Here is a 27,975-nt window from a genome sequence, read left to right on the forward strand (position 1 = left end):
ATTGTGCCTATCAAATTTACCTGATATATAATTTTTTTTTTAATATTTTTTAACGTTAAAAATTTAAAATTTAATATTATACTATACGCTTTTTTTCATATAATTTTAATAATTTACCCCAAGAAATTTTTAATCACACCTCTTTTGAGATAGTCCTAAGTCTGTATAAAGTGGGAAGGAACTTATGTTGTAAAAACCGGAACCGTTTAGGAATTTATCTGTTCGTTAGACTTTTTTGGACGGGAGCCGTTTGGGAATTGACTTTTTTGTAAAACGGGAGCCAAATGGGCTACGACCCTCTATTCGCCGGGCTTAAGTTTGATAAAAAAATAATATATTATACTATTATGTAATAAAATATTTTTATATAAATTATTCTTTAATGTACATTAATACATGTAGATTAACTTGAATTTTAATATCTTTAATATTTATTTTTTTTTGTTTCTTCCATTGCAAATCCTCCCTTATACAAATCACATAATGAAATTATAAATAATATATATTAATGTATATTATACAGTATATCGTCTTTTACTTCATACTCCTAATTATTATTATATTTTTACTTTGTTCACATGCACAGAATAATTTATTTTGGTTTGAATTTTAAACATCAAGGTTTTTATTATAATTGTTTACTTGAGAAGAATTTTTTTATTCATTTAATAAGTATGTGTATAATAACTGTGAAAAATTAAAATTAAAAATGATTTAATAATATTATTACGTATTTTGAAAACTTTATTTTTTTCTTTTAAAACATGATGTGATAAAAAATTAGGTAGGTGTTAAAAACTTTCAGTATACAATCTTAACATTTTGAAACAATATATAAAATATTTTCAAAATGTAATTTTGCTGAGTATGTTTGTGTGTGAGGGGGGAAGGGGCTAAGAAATATTATTAACCCTACAATGCACACATTAATATTTACATTCAAAATTTGGGTATCAAGAGTTATAGAGAACTGAATTGGCCTCATCCTAATTTCTGATCACATCTTGTCATTTTGCTTCTTGGTGATACGCCGCAATATTACAGAAAATGTACTTTTACCGTTTTTCATTAGTGGTTAGTATTGTGTTATTTGTGCTATATTTATTAAAATAAAGTTGATTAAAAGACAGGAAAATAGTATACTGTTCTATGCACATCACTGAACGAATTAAATTTGTAGTGATTATATTATTTGTTTGTCATGTAGTATGTACAATACTACAATCTGCTTATAATTATAATTTATAATCATGTTATTATCTACTATTTGACTATCAATTATCAAATAATCGTAAGTGACGTCACATTTAATTTGATAACGACTGTTGAATGTTGATAATATAAATTCCTTCATCTCCAACCTCAAGAATCAAGTCTGGTCACGAGTCGTGTGGTGTATGCCGTCGCCGTGTATGGTGTATACTACGTAGTGAGTAGAGACTAGAGGCCGTTGTACACAGAGACAGCAGCCAGTTTATTATTTTGTCTTTTTAATTGTAAATAATTATAATAATTGTTTCGTTAATCATTCACTTGATAGTTAATTCAAAATAAATCCAATGGAAATTATCGATATAAAAGTGATCTAAAATGAACTATACTGTATAAACGCTTCTATAGATTTTACATACATTCAGCTGTAATTTTTTTGTAATATTTTTAAACTCTAAAGAAATGGGAGGCAAAGGATCCAAACACGATCGTGTTATAGATCCATTAACGTTCGACGAAAATGATGCTATCGATAAATTGATGAGCTACAAAGAAATTATTTCTTTGGAAGAACTGTTACAAAGGTGGAATTCATATTTAACACATAACATGAACAGTCATATTAAACAATTGTTTGCAACCAACAAACCGTGTCGACAGCGTGTGGTGCATGTCTACCGATGTTTATCAACCTGTGAAATGTACCATGAATCTTACCTAAAAATAATGTCGATTGTACTTGCGAAATCAAACATTGAACGATATACAATTGATCTTTTGGAAACTATTAATCTTTGTTTAAAGGATACTGATGAGTATGCCTATTGGATCAGAATTGGAGCTAAATCACATACTATTCATCAACTCGCATCTCAATTATCAAAAGATGGTTTGACCGGTGATATTGCTGCGTGGTTGCGAGGCAATACTCTTCTTGGACTATTGCATAGAGCTCTGGTTACTACACTTTACTCAGTGCCACGGAAACTAGATTTACTTCCAGCTATCAATATAAATCAAAAATACATACAATCGTTTAAAACTATTTTAGATCTTGGATGGATAATGTTCATAAAAAATAGTTTACCAGCCGACTGTCAAGAGAATTGGAGATTGTTGTTTTCAAGTAGTTCACACGGTGAAAGCTTCCAGTCACTAACTGCTGCCATTATCGACCAAGGAAGTACAATTTTAATCATAAAAGATAATTTTGGTAATGTCTTTGGAGGATATGCTTCACAATCATGGCTATTAAAGCCTAAATTTTATGGAGACTCTGGTTGTTTTGTTTTCTCATTATATCCAAATTTGAATATATGTGCTTCATCTGGATATAATGATAATTTTATGTACATGAATAGTGGTCAGTATACGCTACCAAATGGTATAGGAATGGGAGGCCAATTTGGCTATTGGGGATTATGGATAGATTCAGAGTATGGTATTGGCAAAAGTAGTGCTTCGTGTTCAACATTCAATGACTACTCAATGTTATCAGCTAACAAAGACTTCAAGATTGATTCCTTAGAAATATGGTGTGTTAAAGAAAAACCAAAACTAGACGATGAAGAGGAAGAAAGAAAACTTCCATCAGATAGAGATGACTGGGATATGAATCTATTGGACATGTCTGGACGTACAAAATACTCTGATGGGTTAAGAGACGAAGATGAATTTAAATGAATACCGATGTCCAATTATATTAGTTTAACTTGACTCAATGTTCAACAGTTTTTAGTCTAATAAATTGCATTTTTGCCCTGTCAAGAACTCATGAATTATAAAATTATATCTGATATCGTGTGATAAATTTTTTTTTTTTAGTTTGTTTTATTTATTTTAATTGAGCAAGTTATATTTATTTATTAATAGTAAACCATAAATACATATTTCTTAAATAACATTAAAAAAGTCTGATTTTTTTTAATTTAATAAATTATAAAAGCTTATTAAAATATAAGGTTTGTTTTCATTTATTTAATGTTTCTTAGTTAAAAAGGTGTATATAACATGAGTTATAAAAATATTTATGGAAACTAACCTAATTATTGTCAGAGGTTACTTTGTAGCATTTATGTTACACAAAGAAGTTAAGATATATTTTATTTAATGAGATTTTTTTAATTATGTATGTTTTCTCAAAATTATAAAATTTAATATCGCTGGTATTTTAAAATATTTTATTATTAATATTTAATTTTTTAATTTTATTCTTTTAATTATTATTTTTTGATTTTCTCAAACCATTACTTTCATAACTTTAATATAAACTCAAATCACACTAATTGTAGAAGATAAATGACATATCGTGTAACCATTAAACTTAATTATTCTGATAAATGATAATTAGTCAAATTTCAGGTAAATATTCCTGACTGTGTTATTTTACGATATCAGTGTGGTGCTATGTCAAGCCAACGAGAAATGTGCAATGTACACTATCATTAACCTTCAGCTAACATGAAATGTTCAGTACTACTTTAAAAATTGGCATCAATAATTATTTGTCCTTTTTTTTTTTTTTGAATTACTGAAATTAGTAATTACATGATTCTGCTTGGTGAGAAAATAATTATTGTTTCATAAAATAGTACGTATAAATACAATAATAATAAAAGGTATTCATTGTTAAGTGCATTTAATAATTCTGATATATATTTCTAAGCATTAAAACTTTCTAAAATGTATCAATCATAATTATCAAAATTAGAGGATAAATTATTGTTTAATAATATCAGAAATTTTTATTTTTACTATAATTTAATTACAATAAAATATTGAACTATGGCACCAAATCAATATGAACACAATGTGACAGATGCAGTAGATCCTACATTGTGACTTGTTATTTTATAGCTACAAAGTATTACACATACTAAAGCCTTACTGATTTAATTCAAAAGAAGTATTTCAAGAAAATATTATTGACAGTTCTCATAAGAAATTAAATAAATTACATTAATGTAAAATGTTGCTTTAATAAGACTTTTTAATTAACATAATATATATTACTGTTATTATACTTTCCAATTATTTAACTTATCAAAATTTATAGAACAATAATTTTTAAGAATAATTCTTAAAATTTTAATTGAGATAAAACAAAAGTTTAAGATAAATCTTAAACTGCAAAAAAAGAAGAAATTAACATTTCTAGAGAACACTTAAATAGCATAAAAAAATCAGATGTTTGAAAAAACTATCTTCATTAAATTTAAATTTGAACAATCATATATTTTAATAATATATAATTTTATTATATAATATAATAATATAATTACATATGTTCATTGAATAAGTAAGGGTTGCCACAATTGGTGATCTGACTAACTCATTGTATATATACTATTTACTGTCAGCAATAAACATACAGGCAATGATCAGAATAAAAATCTTTCCTGGAAAAATTCTCCCTTCTCGTAGCAAATTAAATTTTAAAACAATGGAAATAAAATACTTTATAAATTAAAACATAAAATTCACTTATTAATTATTATTTCTAATTTCAATATACTGTAGAACGCCGATCATCAGGACTAATTATTGTCAAGGCTAGTACAATTGAAAAAATACCCAGATTATTGAAACATGACATACTAAAAGTTATACATTTTATTTATTATTCATAATATAATTTGAAATTTGAGACTATAAGCTAATTATTGATATCATAAAAATTAAACAAAAAACAACTGACTTGATATGTGTAATATTTATTACAAAAGTTTGAAAAATGACAATATTTTAGTCTGCTTCATTATTAACTTTCTCTTTAGATCAACTAAGTCCCATAATCTCCTTAATTGTTGCAATTTAGTGTTATTTGATTAATTTTACCTCTCAAACCATTTAAGCGCCAAATCCAACACATCAGAGGCTTCAGAATGAGACAACCCATATTCATCTTCAGTCAAATCGTCATCAGTTTCATTTCACTCGTTATTGTAGTTGACAAATTAAAGCAACAACGATTAGACAACTGACTTACTAAGAAAAATACTGAAATATTAACACAGTGGCAATAGCCAATAATAAATAATAATTAGCGTTCGATAATTGTAAGGTAGCTATATAATCAATGATTATGATTATGTGAAATGACGAAATATAATCACTATAAATAGTTATTAAAAGAAATAATCCTTTTTTTTTTTTTTGGTCCAGATAATTGGAGTTCTACTGTATTCAATTCAATTATTTTATAGTTTTATCTATTGATTTTTTTAAAGTAGTTATATATATTGTAATACAAGTCAAAATATTAATTACATTATAATGAAATACCAAGTTCTATGTTATTTTTAATATTAAATATAATTAGCTTGGTTTTTAATTTTCATTAAATAATGATTTTTTAACTTAATTTTATTTAATTCTATCTATTCATTAATTATAAATATTTATTTGTAACTAATTATAATAATGTTATATTTATACCACCACTTTTATTACAAATAAAATGGTGCAAGAATATATTTCACAATATTTTCTTTCTGTTCTTTCCCAATGGAATTAGTTTTTTGGAATTTCAATTTTACATGTATTTTTAAATTAAATATAAAGAGATTAAACACCAGACAACGTTAATTGATTAATTAATCCAAAAATTTATATTTATATAAATAAGAATACAGTTTTATTTTGAAAAAATAATTGTGTATACATACTCTTAATTCTAGTTTGAAAAATTTATTATTTAAAAAAATAAAATAGGTAAGTATAAAGTTTACTATTTATCAATAATCTTGTCCAGTTCAGCTTTAGCCTTAGTGATTTCATCGATATTTTTCTCTATTTCTGCTTTACGAAATTCAATATCCTTTTTAATTTTTTCTACTTGCTGTCGTTGCTATTTAAAAAATATATTTTGTTAAATAACTAAAATTGTTAAATTAATGTACACATTACCTGTATATAAAAATATTCTTCTTCGTTAGCAGCTTCACGTTCACCCATAGCACCACCAGCTTCTCGGATAGAACCTCCACCACCACCGCCTTTGCCGGCACCACTGCCCAAATTACCCAAACCATTGCTTTTAAATCTGTTGAAACTGAACTCAAATAAACAACCGTAGAAAATAAATAAACTATAGCATAATACAATGGTAAAATTGAAAATGTTATATGAAAAACGTCTTACCTCATTGCTGATGTATTGATGGAACAGAGAGACTTCAAAGCCTTCGCTAAGTAAACGTTCATTACAATTTTGTAATGGACTAAGCTTTTAAAATATTTTGTATTTGAAATAGGTGTAGAGTTTCAACGACACTGTTACGTTGAAGGACTACGACGTATTTTAACGATAAATAGGTCTCGAAATTATTTAAGTTCTTCCGCTGTGTTTTGTATAAAAATTATTTATAAATTTCTACCAAAGTACGATGACGGGGAATATAACTAAACTAAACGTAAACAACGATTAAGGACGTATTGCGCAATATGATGCACCATGTAACTATTTTGTAACAGTCGTAACTTTACAGGTTTACTTTTAGGTAAACAAAAATAAAAGCATACTTAATTCCATAATACCATTTAACAATAAATATTATTGTAGATTTTTTTCCGTCAGCTGTCTTTTGTGATTAGTGATTACATATGTAGTTTTAACCACGAATTAAGGTATTCTTATAAACGTAAAAGAGAACAGGCCTTTTTTTATGATTTCATTTGTGATGACAGTATGTCACAGACACAATTTATTATTAAACATTTTTTCACAGATTTGTTTAAAATACCTTCCTGAGTGTCACCACGTCGCCCGTTTTTACATTTTTTTTGCCTGTGTGAAGGGGTGAGGGAGATTGCATAATGCATTTTGATCAGTGCTCGACTTGGGGGGGGACGCAGGGGGACGGAGTCCCTTAACTAATTTTTCAGAAATTCTAGCGTACCCCTACTTTTATTTTTAAGGGGAACGCACGGGACGCTGCATTATTATGCATTTTTATCAAAATGCACGAATCAAATCATATTTTTTTACCATAGATGTATTATTATTATTATTATTATTATTATCATTTAATTAATTATCTTTAATCATATTTCATAACCAATGTATCATTTATCACTAATTAGTTACCAGTACTTACCACTGTTATCATTATTCACTAATATTTGTTATCAATTATCAATTATCATAGATTTAAAGTTAGAAAGTTTTTAATTTTAAATTTTTAAACTGTTTTATTTCATTACTAGTTTTTACTAGAACAATTGTTACCTATTGGCTATTATATTATTAATACAATGACTAATAAAAAGAGACCACGAAGTGATTTATTTTCATATTTTAAAAAACAGATGAAAGTAAGTAGATAATCAATAATTACTCAAACACTCAGTAACGACAGTAATTTATTAAAATTTTATTCTTAGATTAAGAAGGTATAAATAGTAAATAGTAGTATACTTGGTCACTAGGTACAAGGTACTATATTATACTTTATAATACTTATAAAAGATTCAGAAAAATATATTTGAACACAACATATCTACAGATACTTATTCTATCTCTAATTTTTTTAATATTCTAGATGAGTTTTGATAATGTTAATAATACAGAAAATACTCAAATAATTACAAGTACTTCAAATTCAGATATTGACGTAGTAATGCCACAACAGGTGATTAAGAATAATATATTATTTTTAATTTGTTACAATGTTAGTAAAGATTTTTTTTTTTAAATCTATTTAATTAATTATATGGTTGGTTATAGACTATAGTTTCATGTAATTAATAATTACACGTTACATAATTGTACAAAACAATATACTGATATGCCCAAACTTGTAGACCTCCATGTAAATAATGGTTTGGAAATGGGTCGCATTTTGCAAACTGATAAGGCTTGTAGTAACATAATAGACCATATATCTTCAGAAATGCGGAAAAAAATTTGCAAAGATATAGTAGATAATGGAAGAAAATTATGTATAATTGTGGACGAATCTACTACAATCAGCAACAAAACTATGCTGGTAATTTGCTTAAAATCTGCTATTGCTCACGAAGAAGACATAATAACTTTCTTTTTTGACATAATTGAATTACAAAACACATCTGCAAGTACAATTTATGCTGCTATTATTGATGATCTATCAAAATATGGAATCAACCATGAATATTTAAAAAAAAACTTGGTTGGTTATAAATATTTTCTAAATTATTTAGAGAGGAATAATAGGGGGTATGGTAACGTGCGGCTTAGTAACGTTTAATAAGTGATGGGGACGCTCTTTTTTTTATAGTAAACAGAGTCCCTCTACTTTAATTTTGCCAAGTCGAGCACTGATTTTGATTGTTCCTATTTAGTGACGACACTATTTAACATTTTTCCAATTATTTTACACAAGGTTGTATTAAATATTCCTACAAATGATCTATTATTCACAATTGAATTTTAATCGTCATTACGGTAATTTTGAAAAAGCAAAAACTACGCGCGGTTGAAGCCGGGTGATACAATTATTTTCTTTTATAGTGCTATATAATATTATATAGTATGTCAAAGCCCATAGGTCTTATACGAATGTAACCTATAAGTTGTAAGGTCTGTGTGTAGTGACTAGTGAGTACTATACTACTATTAGTACTATTGTACATGATTGTCGATTGAAATAATTGAACTATTAATCATAAACAGTATAAACTTTAGTTTGGTCATATTATTCAGTTATCTATGAATAATGAATAGTTCGCAGAACAAAAAAGGTGGCCGGCACGAATCTAGCGGCAGTTTTGCACTTGTGATCATAGAAACACAATATTCCGTGCAAGTGCGCGACCATTGACTACTATGCAATGCAAACATTGCAGCTGCAGCGGCGCGGTGCAGTTTGAGGACCCATGGGCCATAGCTGTTAACATACGATCCATGATGGTCACCAGCACGGTTAGCTCGCAGTCGAATTAAAGATATTAATAACTTTATTAATTGGTGTGTGTGTGTGTGTATACGCGTATACTCTGTGCCCTGTGGTCGAACGACCCGCAAGCAATTATTATTGTTATTAATACCTATTAATTATGTTGCGTACCTAAAATATTACAATTGAGTTGTTAGATAATATTCATTTTATTTTATAAAATCTATAAAGATCAATAAGGAACTAAAGGAACCATTATTTATAAATGTTAAGACATATTTGAATAAATGATAATCTTATTTAAATTTTAAAATTTTAAATATGAACATGAAGTTTGGGGGTCCAAACACTCCAAACTAGCCGACCTGCGGTCCGGGCTAGTCCGACCCTGGTAATAACAATAAGTAAAAAGTAATTACTGTACATAAAAATATTCAAAATCACTAATACTATTGTTTAATGGTATTACACAATTGATAAAAAACAATAAAATTGTTAGTATATTTATTTTATAAATTAATAATTATATAATTTACAAAATTTGTACTTTCACTTTTAAAATTAAAAATTATAATACTGGGGATTGGTTGCTCATAACAACAATAATATATATTTAATAGTATTTGATTAAAATAATAAAAATAATTCTATAAAGTATTCAGCTTGTTAATTAATAAAATATAAATACAATTACTTATTTATTAGGTAATTATAATTATCTCTCTTAGTAAATAATATATATACATAATATATTTGGAATGAATGCAAATGAAATATTTTCTGGAAATAAATTGGTGCAGAATATAGAATTTAAAGTAGTCTCTAAAGATATTATTATCTGAAATAAAACAGTCTAATCAAAATAATGAATTTGATTCATCAATATGTAATGATATTAATGAGTACATACAAATTGTATTAACAGATTGTCAGATAATAAAGATTAAAGAATGGTAAGTGTTAATAATAATTTGTTATAACATATAACTCAAAATATTTAGAGTAGTAAATTTTAAGTAGGTAATATAAAAATAACAGTAGATGATAAAAAAATGCTTCAGTCAATACAAATGATAAATAATGAAGATTATTATAAACAAAAAATGCATACATTTTTGGTTTTAGAATATTGAATTAAAATACAAAAAGGAATCAAAAGAATTAGAAAATATAAGATTGGAACAGCAAAGAAAACAAACTAACTTAAAAATAATAAATTCCATTATGAATTATCATAACGAAGAAATTAAACAAAAAATTCAATTTTACAATGACAATATTATCCAACCTCTTGAACTTAAGTAATTATTATTTATTTTTAAAACGATATTAACTTAGAACCATAAAATGTCCCCTCCAATATTCTTTAAACCTTATGCATTACTCTAGTTGGTATAATTGCTGAGGAGCGTTTTTTCAACTTATACAGAGATTACATAATATTATATTATTATATGATTATAACTTATAACTTATAAAAGTGCAGCGGCAGCTCGTGGTGTTCAAAATGAACGGTGTGCAATTATTGCAAAATTTATTAGAAAAAATATCTAAAATATTATTATAGTACCTACAATATGTATTGAAATATTTATACAAAATTATAAAAAATAATTTATATACCTACGAATATAATACCTAATAATATGCGTATATTAATTAATAAATAAAAAAAAAAATTAAACATTTTTATGCATTTTTAATAACCGATATGGAACGCTGTGACTACTCCCACTTAATGGCCTAACAAATTTACACAGAAAAACGGTGTTGTGTTCTGACTGAGCTACACAGTACACACCAAATGATTTGTATTTATTACATAACTTTAATAAATTGTAGGAGTAATATTTTCGGGTATAAAAGCGAACATAATTTATTTTTAAATTTATACAATATTATACAATAAATTATTATAGTTAAACTTAAATTGTATAAAAATTGTGTAAAAAATTAAAAATCCATTTTTGCTATTTTATTTGTATTAATTAATGTGGTGTGCGTACACTTGCACACCTAGGCGCCACTGTAAAGTGTATGAATAGTATTAATTTATGCATTTTGAATTAATTTAATATTACACTTAAATATAATATAATTGTATTTGGTAAGTTATCATACAAATTAGATATAAATACATTAGTATAGGCATTAGTATTACTTACAACTTATACTTGGGAATAACTGCTGTACATCTTATATAGGTACACAAAATACAAATGCTGATCATTTATTACTTTATAGTTTCTATAATTTGGTATTTTTCACAAGCTGATTGTCGAATGTGTGAATGCTCCTTTCTTCTTCATCTAATACATTTTAAAATTCCCTTTCACTGATCTAGGTCTAATTCTTCCTTTGTTGTCCTACTCCACAACAGCAACTATGGTTGAAATAATCCAATACTCCGTATAATGTGTATGACTAACGAGAAGTGAACACCTAAACTTTACTTAAGTTTTTTCTTTTGTTATATAGTACTTTAATTTGTGTATTATCATTTTTAATTTTTATAATTATCATTTGTTGATTTGATCCATATTAATGCTTGTTTAGTTTAATTACTATGTCTTATATTGTTCAATTTTTTTTTGATTCTATAGATTGTATTATTCTATTAGGCTCTGAGCCCGTTAATAATTATAAATAAATGATTTAAATAAAATATAATGTAGGCAGCACCGAGTATACTATTTTTTTGTACTATTTTTACTTCAAATATACGATCGACTATCGATTTAATAACTAAATACTTAAAAATGAATGTATAGTACAATATTAATTATATTATGTATAAAATAGAAACAATTAAAAATTATTTGTAGATTATTGTTTAATTATTAATCGAGTTAAACATAAAAATATGACGTTATGAATATATTTAAAGTAAAAGTATTAGAATATTTAAAAAAAAATTGTAAAATTTATGTTATGATATTTGTAAATTCTCAGTTGTCTAAAAATGGTTTTATAAGTATAATAAAAATTATTATTTTATATTACATGCAGATTAGAAAAATATATTTTACTCGTCGAATATGAAAAAAATAGAAATGATAATATAAACATCACTAGTATAGTAGTTTGTTCCGGATTTTAAAGAAAAAATTGTGAATTCTAAATTACAAATCGAAAAATTAGATGTTAGTCATTAATGAATTAAACATTGCAGTTCTCTTTTAACTTGTAAATCTAAAATTCTTAATTTTTATTTAGAAAACTTTAAGTGTGCAGTATGGAACAATGACAAAACTTGAAGAAGATTATAAAAACATTCAAATGAATATTTTACGCCAAGTGGAAATGTCTTTAATTAAAACAGAAAATTTCATTGATATTTTTGATGGTATTTTGAACTATAGGTCAGTCGTCAGTGTATATTTTTGTACCTACATAATATTATAACTTATATTAGTGGATATCTCGTTAAAATAATTTTTTACACTAAATCAATTATTATGAAAATTAATTTAGGATGAAAATGTTGAATATTGTTGAAATGAGAGAAAAAAATTTAATTTTAGATAGTAAGGTATTTCAAAAACGGTACGAAATAAAGAAAAAAAGAGAAGAATGTTTAGAAAAAGAAAAAGATTTGATGTCACAGTTAGATAAATTAAAACAATTGGTCCGTGAACAAGCAAAATATAATAAACGGTTGTCTCAGCAGTATATTAAGCTGACAAACAAATAAAGTTATACTTAAATATTTATTTTTTACTAAAATTAAAAAAATATTTACAATCTATTTAATAAATAGCAATACAATGATTAAATTTATTTTTAAATAAATACAAAATACATAAATTGAGAGATATTATGATATATGTATTTGATAAGAAACTTTTCCGCCGTAATGTATCATGGGATTGTATGGATCGTCACGTAACCATTCTATCCTCAACCGTGGTCACCAGCCAGATTTCATGTCGCTGATTATAATGATTTCTCTTATCATCAGTTATCGAGGAAAGATAAGAAATTCGGTTTTTTAGAATATTCGTAATAGTAACTTGTGTGTTGTGTAGTTGTCTTATAAATTTGTCACTTGTCAGTCGATTATTATTCTACCAACGGTACTTTCTTCCGGCTACCGGTAGCCAGACTCGTATTCATAAACATTCACCACTTTACTGTACATTTATAGTTTATACTATTTTACATGAATATAATCTAATTAAAAAGCTCAACACGTGTGATGTGCAGTCAAATTGAAAAGAAAATTACTTAAGCTTTCAAGGAATACAGTGATGAGCATAATAAATTCGATTCGTAGATTTATATTTCGTCTACCTGGCAAACGATTTGGATATTACAGGTAAATATTTTATGTTTTTATACATCAGTGAAAAATAAGAACACTTCAATTTTTTAGAGCTATTCCGATATTCGTGATCGCCGGTGCGGGTGTAGAATATTTGATGATAACTTGGCGTCCATTTGGTGTAAATTTTTATGAAGTATATAAACGCAAACAAGCCAAGGAAATAGCTGCAAACAGATTAAACGAAGAATCCTAATGTCAGGAAATATATCAATTGCCACTTATGTGAAATTTTCACTAATGGCGTTAACCTCTATGATGTTTGGATCACAACTTGTTCACAACCGATACAAGCCATTAGACGATTTAGAAGATTACGTTGAAAAAGAAATGGAAAAATTAAATGCTGCTAAAAAATTTAAAACATAATGAATTGAAAGGATTATTTAGTGATATTTACCTAGTTATTTTGTGATAATTATTTATTTATGAATTATAATAAAAAATGAAAATGATTTAATTCAAATCATTAAAAGTAATAACATTTTAGAATGACCTGATCATACATAATTCGTTTATGTTATCCAATATGCACAGTCATCTCTATTTTTAATACTTTTTTGCTATTATTATTATGAACCAGTCACAGAAAATGATAAATTACTGATTTTATACAAAGCTCCTCACAAATTATTAATTTTTCAAGTGAAAAGAATCAAAAATATACAAATTATTTTAGTTTGAAAATTTAATAAAAAATTTCTCATGAGTTAATTAATACTGGGAACCATAAAATCTGAAGAATTTATAATAACAATTCATTTTGATAAAAATTTGAATAACACTTATTATTTAAACAGTAAATAACAATATTAACTATAGTTATTATTTAAAAATATTATTTGTAGGAACTTAAAACTTTTAAATATATTATACTACTATGAATTTTATTAATGCAATAACATTTTTCATTTATTATTTTATGGTACCTATTTTCAGAAAGTCTTTAATATATTTTGAGTTATATACATTGAAAGTATATGGTAAAAATATATATTATAACTAATAAATAATAATAATGTAATAAATGCAATATTTTTGGAAATCATTATAACCTACAGTAAAATACCAAAAAATATAAAAAATACTTAGTGATAAAAGCTGATTAGACTTGGTCATTGAATTCAAATTTAACAAATCCACTATAATGACCCCCTCAACACCTAAAATGTATAACAGATTAGTACCAGTTTGCCTACTTTTTAAAAATTATTTTTAATAAAAATTCCAAATTAGTATAAGTCATTTTTAGTTAAATATTTTATTGGGATAAAATCTAACTAAACTTAGACAGCAAGTTATTCAGAATCTTACATAATAATTAATATATCTTATTGTTATAGTTGCTCTATAGGTTTCCTATTAGTACAAAATTGTTTTCAAAGACATGTAAATAGTGAGTAGTCTATTTAAAACATAATAGACTTCAGATAACCTGAAGATAAATTTCAAACAACTAAAATACACTTGCCTCTAATTATTTTACTGATCAAATAAATAACAATTATATAATCTATTTATTTTTTTATTTATTTTTTTTTTTTCATTATAAATAATATATCATCATTATTTTTGACATTCATACAAATATCATTGCTCATAAATGTATGAGCAATACAATACAAAGATATTTATAGTTTTACAGTATTTAATAAGCCTAGTTCTAGAAAAAGGCTTAACATCTCAACAGTTTAAATCTACCCTTACAGACCTAAGAATGCAGTTTTAAACTGTGCGTGTAAAATTTAGTACGAAAAAAATCCAAATTCAACTAATTTTAAAAGTTTGCGAACAAACAATTGACTAAAAATATATGCAAAGAATATAACAAATCAAGATTATCTGCTTTTACCAAAACATATAAATGTAGTACTTAAAATTGATCTAGTAAAACAATGGTAATAAGTTTATATTGAGATCAATGTTTTTACCAATCATAAGTTTTAGAGAAAAAAACAAAAATATCTCATACACAAATATAACTACATATACATGTTACATTCTGATACAAATCGGTCTGCAAGGGTAAGAATAGTCAAGGTTTTACATTATTTATACTATATATAATTATTTTATAATTTACTTATGTATAAACCTTAATTTACAGATTAATAGGGATGCCCTTTATATATATATTTATATAAATTTACAGCGAGCTTAATTTTATTTAGACATTCTAATTAGACAAAAAAAAAAAAAAAAAACTCACAACCGATAATATCTAATTTTATCCTGATTATTTTTTCTCACAAGAAAATTTCTGTAAAAAAATTCCATTATGTGGATAGTTTTCCCAAAATTTACTTATAAAGTACAGCTATAGTTACATAATGATTTCATTTTTGTAGAAATTTCGTCCATTTCAAAAGGAATTAAAAATGTAAGTTACTTTCAAGTTATGGAAGACTATACCTACAACTTTATTAATACTATACTTATGACACAGTTGTCAGATATTGGACGGAGGTAAACTGTGCCAGTAGAGTCTATCGGATTGGTTGTGGTTCATTAGCAGAAGCTGCTGCTGCAGTAGTTGGATCATACTCCATAACTTCTTGATAGATAAGTTCTTTCCATTGATCAACAGTATGTTCACGTTCATCAACTGAATGGTCCCATGGTCCTGGTGCTGGTGCATTTACTTCACTTTCGTCATACCAAACATTTATATATGGATGTAGCAATGCATCGTCCACAGATATACGCTTCTCTGGATCAATAACTAGCATTCTAGACAAAAGGTCACGAGCTTGGCTTGCTATATCATATCAGTTAAAATTAATTTAGAATTTATTAAGTATAAAATAAATTAACATAAAATCAGTATACATATATTAAATATTTAAAGAAGAATATACATTTTGAAGATTTGTACATATTTTATTATATATGTGTTATTAATTAATATTACCTTTTAATTTATTATGTTCAGATGAATCTGATGGAAATAGTACATCAGGGAATAATCGATCAAATGAATAGCCCGGATAACGAGGTCTATTTTCAACATAATTTCTAACAGTTGGTTGTAATCTCCTCATAAATTCTTGTGATGGCGTGCCCAATTGTTCTATAATTAAAATTATAATTGATTATATTATTATTAGTTTAAATACTACTTTAAATTTAACTGGTAAAAATATTTTATCTACCTATAATTTTATTCCATTGATCTATATGATCAGTTCCAGGAAATAAAACACCACCTCTTATCATCTCACCCATAATACAACCTACTGACCAAATGTCAACATTTTCCTTATAACCCATACCTAAAATTACCTGTAATAGATATCATGGATAAAACTTTATAAGTATTAATTATTTTATGATCTATAATAATAATGCAATATTACTTCTGGAGCACGGTAGTATCTAGTAACAACATATGGCGTCATCATGAAAGTAGTTCCAGCTGTCCGAGCTAATCCAAAATCCAAAATCTTTAATGTGCAGTCAGATTTAACAACAATATTACTAGGTTTAAGGTCCTAAAATAGATAAATCATTAAAATCAAATCCATTAATTAAAAATGATATTAAATATTTATAATACAAACTCTATGAATAATTCCTGCTGAATGTAAATGTTTAATGCCACATAACATTTGGTATAAAAGATATGACATTCGTTCATGATCAAGATCCATTTGAATCACCTGGCATAGATTAGCATCCATTAATTCCATTACCAAGTACACATCTTGGAAATCATCTAATGTCCTTTGTGGTGTGAAAGCATTAAGTAAACCAATAATCTAATAATCAAAAATATTTTATTCTTATAAATAATTTACGGCTATAATTAATTGAAAGATTCAGTACAAAATCTGGTTACAACCATTTTTTTTATGCATATTATTCTATTTTCTAACTAAGAATAATTATGGTGTAATAACTGAGTATTTCAGTACATTAGATAATTTAATACCGTACAAATTGATATGTCCGATACACAGAGTTTAGAGCAATAAAATTAGGTATTATTTTAATTTTATGCTTCCTAAACAATTTAAAAAACATGGTAGTAATCAGTTCTTATACAAGATTTTTCAGTTATTCTTTTTTTATTTAATTTTTTATACATACATTTTTATGATTTACTAATTTCATAAGTTTGAACTCTCTATATGCTCTTTTAGCATGCGTTACATTTTGAAAGGGCCTGGATAGTTTTTTAATTGCGACACTTTGTTGTGTAATAGTGTCCATAGCAGCACTATAGAAAATTAAAAATTAGATAAATCTAGTACTAGTAAAATTGTCATAGTACTTACACCACCATGCCCTGAGCACCTAAACCTTTGGGCACAAGATCAACATATCGTCTGGGAACTGAAAATTCAGTATCACCAAATACTAACGTGTAGAACATATCAGCTAATTCAGTCATAGTGTCTGGTTTATTTTGAGGTCTTTGAACAAACCTTGATTGTGTTCCGAGCATTTTGTGGACAACCTCAAATTCAACTTTACCAAACACAAAAAAAAAAAAAAAAAAATTGTGCAACTACAGAAAAATAAATGCATATAACATAAAATTATAATAATACATTCAAGCTATTCATGCTTTAAAAATAATTTTAATACATACTAATTACAGCATCTAACTTAACATAAAGCACAAAATACGTGGAATTTCACTAATTAAGTAATATAGGTATTTACTATTTATCACAATATCAATAGTTTCAAAGTTTAATATGTTAACATAACTTTACTAAATAGAGAATTAATCTCATGGAGTTATTATTAGCCAATAATCAATTTATGTATTATAAATTTTAAACTAATTTAAATATCTTTTAAAATTTAATATATTTTTTAATATAGATTTAATTAAAAAGTATAGAAGTTCAATTATTTGTAATTATAAATATCTAAATTCATTATTTATTAAAACATTTAAATGCTATAGTGTAAATAAAATGTAATTTTTATTTTTTACAAACAGAAATTCTATATACCAGAATACTATTTAATTTCATAGCAGTTATTGACATATTATATAATATATTCTATGAACTGCACAGGATAAAATTATATGTTTAAATTTTAAACATAATACATTGGTGTTTATATATAGGTATCTAAAACTTACAACGATAAACAAATAAACAAAAACTAATAAATCATATTTACTACACAATATAAGAATGTACATGCCATACCTATTTGAGATTTACTAGAATATGCTTACCAAACTATGCCTTGTGCTCCAGATCCAATTGGTTTTAAATTTTGATATCGTTTCAAAATAGTGAACTTTGTATCGCCCACCTCCACCGTAAAGAAAATGGAGGAGGACACTCTAGATGTCATCCTAGGGTTAATATGAGGCATACGACCAAAGTTTTGTTCTTAGAAGCCAAAATGATCAGTAATATAATTCACACAATATATGTAATAGAGTTTTAAGTTTTTACTCAATGTAGAAGAAATTCATTCACTTATTTAAATAAGTTTAAAATCTGCAACTAAAACAAATACATACAAATTTATTAATTAGAAGTTTTTTTTGAATTTTATTTTTAATAACAAGTGACTTACTAAAGCATGCCCTTTCCCATTTATTTCTTTAAAAAATAAATTTATTTAAATACTGTTTTTAGAATTTTAAATATACTTATAAAAAACAATATTTTAAAATTATTTAGATTATTGTATTGATTAAAGAAGTATCCTGTGGCAATAAATATTTTTATTTTTTAAATAGTAACCCCCTTTTTTTTTAATGTTAATCATTTAGAGAACAATTTTTATGAAAATGTTGATGTAGCAAATTCAAAAATTTAAACAAGTCGTTTTTTCAGTTAATAAAAAGTATATAATAAAATGAATAGGCCTTAGAAATGGTTTAAAAAAAATAAAAACTGAATATATTATTGAATTTAGTATTTACTAGGTATACTAGAACTATTTTCAAAAATTATGAATGTTGATAAATTAAAATAAATTATAAAATTTTAAAATCACCATAACTCATATATCCATTCCCTCCTCCCAAAACCATCATAAAATCTTTTCATTTCATTCACAGTTAAATAATTTAAAAATGCTCATTCAATATTAGGTTTTAATGTTCAGAAAAATTATTGGCTAATAATTTATGATAGAAAGATGAGATTCTCATTTGAAAAACAAGAGATTATATCTCCCCAGGACATTCCTTACCAAAAAAAATCAAGAATTTTAAAATATTATGTTCCAAGTATATTTAAAAATTTAAAAAATCTTAAATAACTGCATAATTAAAGAAAAAGTGATGAGTATAACTTGCTAAATTATTTTATATTTTTATATATTTTTAACAAATATTTCTAATGATTACATAAATATATTTCACAACAGTCACTAATAAATATAGTATTTGGCATTTATTATACTTAAAATTTTGTGTATTGGTATAATTACAAAAAACTATAAAATACAGTGAAGAAATTTAAAAAAAAATCATTACTTGTTTTTATTTTTAATCACTCTGTTCTATTAAGAATAATTATGCTCAAAATATTTTGAAAAAACCTTATCAACCGTATTTATTAAAAAAAACCTCATACCCAAAAACCACACTGATACATATTTTTATTTAATTTTATTGAATTGTATTTATAGATATCAAATATATGAAATAGTAACTTCATAGATGTAGCCAACCTTTATATTGAGTGGGTGTAAATATTTGTGGAAATCTTAATCTACCCCATCATAAAAAATATCATTATTATAATATATACTATACTTTGAATTGCTATGTATTATGTAGTCCACATACCAAAATTAAATAAAAATTATATAATAACTACAGTCTGATAACTGGTATCATTTTATATTAAATCACTGGTTCTCAAGCTGGGGGGCGTGTATACATTGCTGGAGAGGCACAAGCAATTACTACGAAATATAATTTTTATTTTAAAACGTAGAGAAAAAAAAATTAATTGACTGGTTCCTTTTATCTGTTATCGGGTATCAATAACGGATAACGGATAAATTATTATCAACGAAAAAATAGTCATTCCGAATATTGTATAGTATATTTGTAAAATACACAAAAATAGATGATCGATTTTTTTCAATTTATAGGAAGGAGCGCAAGATTTTTGAAAATCTACAAAAGGGGGCGTAAAATAGAAGAGGTTGGGAAGCACTGTATTAAATTACACGCTAAGACGTATTCAATTCAGAATCTAAGAGTGTCATATTATGTAAAGAATTTTTTTTATGTTAAGAGGTGACACCATATATTTTGTATACCCTTTAGTTTTGCATATGACTAAAGTATTATAAACATATATTGCAGAGTTGTATTAAATATATAAATTGTGTAAATTTAAAATAAAACAACGAGTGAGATCAATGAAATAAAGATTATTTAAAATTTTCATTAATGATACGTCAGTTAATTAATTATTATAATTTCAATAGACTTCTAGTAAAAAAAAAAAAACGAAATTAGTATTAAATGTATACAAGTATTATTTTTAACTCCCAGAATAATATTTAACTAAAGAGGAGAGATCAAAGAGAGAACAAAGGTAGTGCCTCCTAAAAATGAAATAAAAAATAAGATATAACATAAATACAAATTATTGAAACTAAACAATAATATTGTATTCGTAAAATTTAATAATGCAACTTCGAACAACTATAATTCATAATAAAACAAAAGCACATAATATATATATAATATTATTAATCGCCAATGGGTATCTAGATGTATTACTTCATATTATATACGCCTCCCTTCTTTGAAAAACGTTTGGATTCGCCCTTGACCTACATATAATTTTACAAAAATAATGTTAAGGTCCTTAAAAAGAGTTCAAATTATAGACAATTTGAAACTATTTAATAAACGAAAAATACGTACCTAATAAATAAATAAAATTTTATGAATCTATATTGAATGCTTTTTGTTTATAATTTTAACTCGGCAAATAATCAGTAAAAATGTTCTTAAAAAAAAATATTTTATGAATTATAATAAAACCCATGGATTTTAATTAAAAATGTTATTTTACCAACTTTCTAGTATTAGCTGTACTGTCCAACTATAAAGATAATTTAAAAAATAACATTTTTCTAGTTTTTTTAAGAAACAAGGTTAGCACGTAAAATTGTATAAGCTTTCTACTTTTAAAAACTTGGCTATTGGTAACATTCAAATAGAAAGAACCTTTAAATTTTTTAACTACAAAGTAGAAACTCAGGTTTTATAGATTAAGGCATGTATTAAGTATATTTTAAATCTTTTTACTATATTGACGAAAGTTATATATATTTATTACATCTAATACGTTATTATACGACAAAATAAAACTAATATATAAATAACTTTAAAAATACAAAAAAAACATACATCAAAGGTAACTCCGATAGTTATATACGATATATATATATTTTAGCTGGCAAAAAAATAATGCGTAGGAGTATGGTTAGGGTGTGACTACTGTACGCATTTGTATACACACAACAGAAAGGATCAATACAAAGTCAGAATATGGCTCCTCCCATCAATTTCCAGACTTTAAGAGCCTTATTATATTTTCATTACTTTATTAGCATCAAGAAATTGATATAATAGTTGATATGATTACGGAATAGTAATAAACATAGAATACAACAGGTAATACAAATAATAAAATATCATTAAAATAGAAATGATGGATAAGCCCATTGGCTATGCAGAATACATTATACATAATTATACATATAGTAAATGTAATTTAAATTTTTACTGAGTTGTTCCGTGTTCGATTTAATGATAATTACAAATTATTAAAAATTATTTCCTTTGGCATGTCTACGATTTATTGCGATGATAAGTAGGATATCAGTCGAGGTATCTCATGACGTCTCATATCAGTTTCTATAGTATCAAAAATTATTTAAGTAGAACTTAAATACAATTTCTTCGACTAACGAGTTTAAAAAATTTTGCAAACAAATTGTATATAATTACAAAAAAACAATTATAACATTATCGTATTTATTTGGTGGTGATAAAAATGACAAATTTTTTTTTACAAATAGAAATATGAAATAATATATTATGATAAAACTCAGAACTATGTGAAAATAAAAACAGTAATTATTATATAAATATAATGGATAGGAACGAACAGAATTCGAATTTGTGCTGTCGAACCTTATATGTTCAGATTTTTAAATAAGTATAAACCCCTTCCCAACTCATATTTACATAATTCTAAAAATTTTTAAATAATACGAATTAAAACACTGCATACGTTAATAAAATTATAAACGAAAATATATTAAAAACGAGAAAACTTATTCTGTATAATGAAAAATAACTTGGAGGTGGACGAGAGTTTTCTAAATATCAAAAAAAAAATTTATTGGATTAACAAAAATTAAATCTTACCTATTTAATAATTTTCAACTAATTGAATTTAAGATTAAGTTACTTCTTAAAAATTGTTTTTTATTTTTTATAAAAATGTTAACTATTTTTCTAGGATATGAAAATTGTATTTGTTATACAAATTTTTAATTAAAATAGAGCTGTTTAAAATGAAAAACCAGATAAGTCAATCGAATATTGTGGGACGTCATACATTTGGACGAATGACCTAAAATTTTTCTTAATAGAGCATTTATTATTTGAGCGAGAATGTAACAATCCTTTAGGAAATTTATAAATTAACAAATAATAAAGTTAGTAAAAAGAATGTGAGTGAGTTGAGAATTTATGAATATATAACTATTTAACCAATATACGTTACGAGGAAAATAACATGCTTATACAACAACTTCTATAATATTTACTACATATTTTAAACCATACCAATTAACTGAGAGTACTAAGTTACAAAAATAAGAAAATGTATTAGTCCACATACATTTCACTTAAAAGATAACAAATAATTATATAAAAGATTGTCCAAATAAAGCTTGTCTGTATTATGTAGGTTTTGTACGTACCTTATCATTGAGGTTACTGTAATAGGTTTGTAAAATTTGAATTAAATAATAAATAATACAGTACACGAGAAAATAATTTTAAACTATAGAAACGAATCGTCAGTCTATATTCCTAAGGGTTTATTATGATATATTAAAATTGCTTCTAGTATATTATTTTTCTATTAGTAGTTACTATATAATTATAGTAAGGTATATTGAACAAATTTGTATCAAAAACACTTATGTATTATATAATAATAATAATAAAAATGTTATTATTATTTATTTATAGAAGTCAATACTGATGTAATAGTATGTAATCCTATGTAAATAGGATGATGTTATAGTTTAAAATCAGTCTAAATATTATGCGTCTTGACAAAAAATTTCAATTACTAGGCAGTAGGCAAATAAAAATACTATAATCATCGGATGAAAAATGGTTTTCTTTGTAAAAATTTAAATATAAAATACTTTCGAAAAAAAATTACAGCTATATAATATCGACAGTTTTTAATTGTTTTAAAAACAACTTATGATAAACCTTGTATTTAATTTTCAAGCATTTATCTTTTAAAAAAATTTTTAAATTAACAAAAGAAAAATTACGAAATTTTAAATAAAGAAAAATATTTCAAAAATAAAAATATATCATTTCAAGTTAAATCTAATATCACAGTTAAATTTTTATTTTAAAAATACGAAATATATTATAGAAAAAAAAACTAATGTAACAAAAATATTCTAATTTTTCGATATTTTTTTGTTTTTTCTTTTTCAATAATTTTTTATAGAACTGTGATTACTTTTAACTCGTCGAAGTACGAAGTAGATTCAAAGAGCAACTAAAAACATTAAACCTACAAAGTTGAAAATTGTAGCTCTAAAACGTCATCACGCGAACTAGAATTTTTTTTTAAAGCTTTATAAAATAAATAAATTCATCCAAGGATATAAGTTAATTTATTATTATTTATAGTTAAATTACTACATTTTATGAAAACCTAGTTATAAAATAATAAGAATAATTTGTATTGAAAAAAGTAATGAATAGATTTGCTACGGATTTTATTACTATTTTTACCTATTTTATAAGTAAAATGAACGTAAAACTATTCATTTAAAAATATATTTTTTAACTAACAACATAAAAAATGTTTAACCTCACATGTTAAAGACTTAAGTTTAATTGAAACAAGAAAGAAATTTATTTTGTTGTTGTTTATCTTACGATATTTAAATTAATATCCTATAAATAAATATTATTAATTAACGTTTAGTGTAAAAACTTACACAAATATCATTTTAAAATTCATTTAAGACCTTATTGATTTCTGTGTATAATTATAGCAATTATTAATTAAATATATTTTAATTAATACTTATAGGGGGGAGGGCTTATACTATTCATCCTTTACAACTAAAACTTCTCTTACAAAAAAAAAAAAATTACGTGAAGACATGTTCTTTAAACGTGTTTAAATAAAACATACATTTTTAAATGAAAGGTTACAGGTTTTAGGAGATGTTATACCGGCATATATTGTATTCATCTTATACGAACATAAAACATAGGAAATATACGTTTAATAGAACCAATTTTATGTTATTAATTATTAATAATTAGCTTTAATATTAAAGTGAATTAACTATCACCAAATTTAAAGATAAGAATATTATTTGTTATCTCTCGTCAGTTTTATACAATATTTAAGTTTTTTATGGAGTTATAATTATATAAAATACAAAAATATAAATACTTATAACTAGCTTAAAAATTAAAATACTAACAAAGGACTTTGATAACATTCTTATCTTTAAATTTGATAATTCATTTTAATTTAAAAAATCACAATAAAATTAACTGTTCTAAAAATAAAATGTGGAAAGTTGTGTATTTGTAAGACATTAACTATATGTAAACTTACACTCTTTTACTTCATTTTAGTTTTAAGCACTATTTTTAAATACTTACATAAATTATGAAACATAATTTATTATTTGAAACAACTATTTAGGAAATTTAATACGCTAAATAAAATAAATTATTATTTATAAGTTATAATTAATTAAATTGGTAAACTACTTATAAACATATTATTCATATTATAAATTTATACATCAACATAACAAATAAATATTTCAATTTAAATGACACTTAAAAAGAATCGATATTATCAACTAATAATCATAAAACCTAACTATAAAAACATAAACGTGTTTGTTTTAAATGTCCAAATATTTATATATTACATCAAGTCACTAAATAATTTTTAAACCAAGAATAAACCAAATTCTATGATTAGAAATATATCGCCGGTTGCAATAAATCTCAAACACAAATCACAATATCATTGAAATTTTATTGAAATATTGAATTTATAGCCTTTATTAGTGTTAGGATTATTTAGTATCTATACTTTTTTATATATAATTCATACAAATTTTGTATCAATAAGATATTTTACAATGTCACCTACTCCTTGAAATGAGCATAGAACTACATAGATAACTATTTAATCATATATTGTCTCCAAAAACCAAAATAATATTAATGTAAATGAGGTATAAGTAGATTAATAGATAAAATGTTTATATGACTACCTATATATTATATGTTATAATATACACTTAAATCCTTTTCATTTAATACATTTATATATTTTAAAAAGCATTTAATTAATAAATTATACTCCTAAAAATAATGTTTAATAAAAATTAAGATGTGATGGTATAGAAAAACTCACATTGGTGTATTTAAGTGGTTTATATGAAAACACATTTGTGGATGTTGAAGTAATTCGACAATTTGAGCACCAAATTAAATAAATAACTACATATTATACATTGTATATAATAGGATGATTATTCATCTTAATTCAGAAAAATACTGTTAAAATAATGATTAAAATTTTAATAATGTTGTAAATCAAATAATGAACAGTAAGTAGAAATAATTGTTCAAGGATATATACTGGTGAATAGGAAATACATAAAAGACTTGCATAATATAAGATAAAAAATAATATTATAATAGTTGAAACATGAAAATGTTTGACTAAACAAGAAAATAAATAGAAATGAGTAAAATAATTGATTAATATCTCAAAATATTTATTATCCATAATGTACCTATAATAAAGTAAGACAACATTTTGAAATTCTTGAGTTTTTCAGCTTATTAAAGCCAATACAACTTAACAATACTAGCTATATTTTATCTTTCAATAATAAACTAACTGCACAAATAGATATAAAATAAAAATAGTACCAATTCAGTTGCAAAACCAAGATATTTTCAAGAAATTAATTAATAAGAATACTTTAAATTTATGTTAAAGTTTTAAGTTTAGTAGAGTTTTAATAATATTAATACCAATAAATATTGAAGAGAGAGCTCAGAATTCATATTGTTGAGTGTTAGGTCAAATTTTAAATCATAAGTGAACAGGTGCAATCTTTAAGTATAAGAAATAAAATACTAAACTAAATAAAATATCATATGACCTAAAAAATATAATTATATTTGTAAATGCAAGATAGACAGAACATGTTACTGAATACAAATAATTTTTAGAAATATACAAAAATAAAGTTAGTACAGTATTATGCGTTTGCAAGGCAAATACATAAAATTACATCTACTTAAATAACATGTTGTTCTCTTATACAATTTGTCAAAAACTTAATCAGCTATAGCTAATTATTTAATCCTGAATTATTAATAACAATTAATAATTTATAGTTTTTCAAATTATTACAATTAATACTTATATTTTTTGTCCCGTTTTAACATCAGAATTATATTTTTTTAAATAAGTAATTTCATAGCTAAACTGAAAGAAAATTGTTTTACAATTGGCTTAATAAGTATAAATAAATTAAATAGAAACTAGATACAAATAAATATATACTAATAATAAATAAATACTAAATACCTGAAATGTTGATTAATTCAGAATTCAGAATATCCAAATGATTGATGGTGATTACTGATAAGAGTTTTATACAAAAACACCTTTTATAAAAGGTAATAATCAATAAATTGTTAGTTTACTCATTGAAACATCAGTTATTTTGTTTGAATCTCTTATTTACAAAAACTATTCAGCGGTTTAGGCAGATTGGGATTTTTAGTTTTTTAGCAAAAAAAATAGAAATTTTCTCAGCAACAATTCATCACCGACTGACCGACAAACACAGATGACCCATCTAAATGTCAGTGTAACCAACACAATGTAATTAGAACTTCCTCCATGAACTTTAGTATTATTCCATTTTATTTCAAATAAATATACCTATTTTTATTTTATTTCATTTTTTTTTTTTAATTTTATTAATATTATAATCTTCAAATTTTTTTTATCTACTCTAAGAATAATGAAACGTGTCCGTTCATTTTTAACAAAAAAATAATTTTGTAAGCAAATCAAATGTAAACATACTTATAATATGTATAATTTTTTACAAGTTATTACATTTATACTATATTTTAATAACTAATTAATAAATATGTTTATTTTAATAACATTTGTATCCACCATTTGGGGTAGACGCCAGACGGTATGTTATCTTAAATAGAGGTGAATCGTGGATACATTAAACGGTTGGCTATTTTCAATTTTGATTATAA

The 27,975-nt window shown here is 24.5% G+C and overlaps 5 protein-coding genes across 8 annotated transcripts; 3 read left to right on the forward strand and 2 right to left on the reverse strand.

The window, feature by feature from the left end:
* The first annotated feature begins 1,369 nt into the window (after positions 1 to 1,369).
* LOC112600542 (TLD domain-containing protein 1) lies at positions 1,370 to 2,982 on the forward strand. The gene has a single exon (XM_025347795.1). The coding sequence runs from the start codon at positions 1,675 to 1,677 to the stop codon at positions 2,893 to 2,895; it is 1,221 nt and encodes a 406-aa protein (XP_025203580.1). The 5' UTR covers positions 1,370 to 1,674; the 3' UTR covers positions 2,896 to 2,982.
* A 2,897-nt stretch (positions 2,983 to 5,879) lies between these two features.
* On the reverse strand, positions 5,880 to 6,967 carry LOC112600579 (ATPase inhibitor, mitochondrial). Of its 2 annotated transcripts, none has more exons than XM_025347847.1 (3): positions 6,355 to 6,967; positions 6,121 to 6,256; positions 5,880 to 6,061 (listed from the first exon to the last, which is right to left on the reverse strand). In XM_025347847.1, the coding sequence occupies exons 1-3, from the start codon at positions 6,414 to 6,416 to the stop codon at positions 5,942 to 5,944; spliced, it is 318 nt and encodes a 105-aa protein (XP_025203632.1). In that variant the 5' UTR covers positions 6,417 to 6,967; the 3' UTR covers positions 5,880 to 5,941. The 2 variants fall into 2 exon arrangements, with proteins under 2 accessions (XP_025203632.1, XP_025203631.1); XM_025347846.1 differs by having other exon boundaries at positions 6,121 to 6,265; positions 6,355 to 6,956.
* A 6,106-nt stretch (positions 6,968 to 13,073) lies between these two features.
* On the forward strand, positions 13,074 to 13,631 carry LOC112600583 (small integral membrane protein 4). The gene is made up of 2 exons (XM_025347851.1): positions 13,074 to 13,406; positions 13,464 to 13,631. Exons 1-2 carry the CDS (start codon positions 13,339 to 13,341, stop codon positions 13,606 to 13,608), a joined length of 213 nt encoding a protein of 70 aa, XP_025203636.1. The 5' UTR covers positions 13,074 to 13,338; the 3' UTR covers positions 13,609 to 13,631.
* On the forward strand, positions 13,585 to 13,878 carry LOC112600584. Its single transcript, XM_025347852.1, has one exon. The coding sequence runs from the start codon at positions 13,608 to 13,610 to the stop codon at positions 13,779 to 13,781; it is 174 nt and encodes a 57-aa protein (XP_025203637.1). The 5' UTR covers positions 13,585 to 13,607; the 3' UTR covers positions 13,782 to 13,878.
* Positions 13,879 to 15,605: 1,727 nt separating this feature from the next.
* On the reverse strand, positions 15,606 to 27,527 carry LOC112600574 (stress-activated protein kinase JNK). Of its 3 annotated transcripts, none has more exons than XM_025347840.1 (8): positions 27,281 to 27,527; positions 18,613 to 18,889; positions 17,502 to 17,631; positions 16,973 to 17,170; positions 16,769 to 16,903; positions 16,565 to 16,694; positions 16,324 to 16,482; positions 15,606 to 16,170 (listed from the first exon to the last, which is right to left on the reverse strand). In XM_025347840.1, exons 2-8 carry the CDS (start codon positions 18,753 to 18,755, stop codon positions 15,899 to 15,901), a joined length of 1,167 nt encoding a protein of 388 aa, XP_025203625.1. In that variant the 5' UTR covers positions 18,756 to 18,889; positions 27,281 to 27,527; the 3' UTR covers positions 15,606 to 15,898. The 3 variants fall into 3 exon arrangements, with proteins under 3 accessions (XP_025203625.1, XP_025203624.1, XP_025203623.1); XM_025347838.1 differs by lacking the exon at positions 27,281 to 27,527 and adding an exon at positions 17,690 to 17,882 and having other exon boundaries at positions 15,899 to 16,170; positions 18,613 to 18,705; XM_025347839.1 differs by lacking the exons at positions 18,613 to 18,889; positions 27,281 to 27,527 and adding an exon at positions 17,690 to 17,859.
* Between the last annotated feature and the right edge of the window lie 448 nt (positions 27,528 to 27,975).

Source organism: Melanaphis sacchari, unplaced genomic scaffold (genome assembly GCF_002803265.2).
Source record: "Melanaphis sacchari strain LSU unplaced genomic scaffold, SCAv2.0 Contig65_pilon_pilon, whole genome shotgun sequence".
Classification (NCBI taxonomy): Eukaryota; Metazoa; Arthropoda; class Insecta; order Hemiptera; family Aphididae; genus Melanaphis; species Melanaphis sacchari.

Coding starts and splice junctions, on each gene's coding strand:
- LOC112600542 (XM_025347795.1), top strand. CDS start 1,675: ATGGGAGGCAAAGGATCCAAACACGATCGTGTTATAGATCCATTAACG.
- LOC112600579 (XM_025347846.1), bottom strand. CDS start 6,416: ATGAACGTTTACTTAGCGAAGGCTTTGAAGTCTCTCTGTTCCATCAAT. Junction 6,266..6,354: donor ATCAATACATCAGCAATGAG/GTAAGACGTTTT, acceptor ATTTGAGTTCAG/TTTCAACAGATTTAAAAGCA. Junction 6,062..6,120: donor AAGAATATTTTTATATACAG/GTAATGTGTACA, acceptor TTTTTTAAATAG/CAACGACAGCAAGTAGAAAA.
- LOC112600583 (XM_025347851.1), top strand. CDS start 13,339: ATGAGCATAATAAATTCGATTCGTAGATTTATATTTCGTCTACCTGGC. Junction 13,407..13,463: donor AAACGATTTGGATATTACAG/GTAAATATTTTA, acceptor TCAATTTTTTAG/AGCTATTCCGATATTCGTGA.
- LOC112600584 (XM_025347852.1), top strand. CDS start 13,608: ATGTCAGGAAATATATCAATTGCCACTTATGTGAAATTTTCACTAATG.
- LOC112600574 (XM_025347839.1), bottom strand. CDS start 17,859: ATGCTCGGAACACAATCAAGGTTTGTTCAAAGACCTCAAAATAAACCA. Junction 17,171..17,501: donor AATTAGTAAATCATAAAAAT/GTATGTATAAAA, acceptor TTTGATTATTAG/ATTATTGGTTTACTTAATGC. Junction 16,695..16,768: donor GATACTACCGTGCTCCAGAA/GTAATATTGCAT, acceptor TATCTATTACAG/GTAATTTTAGGTATGGGTTA.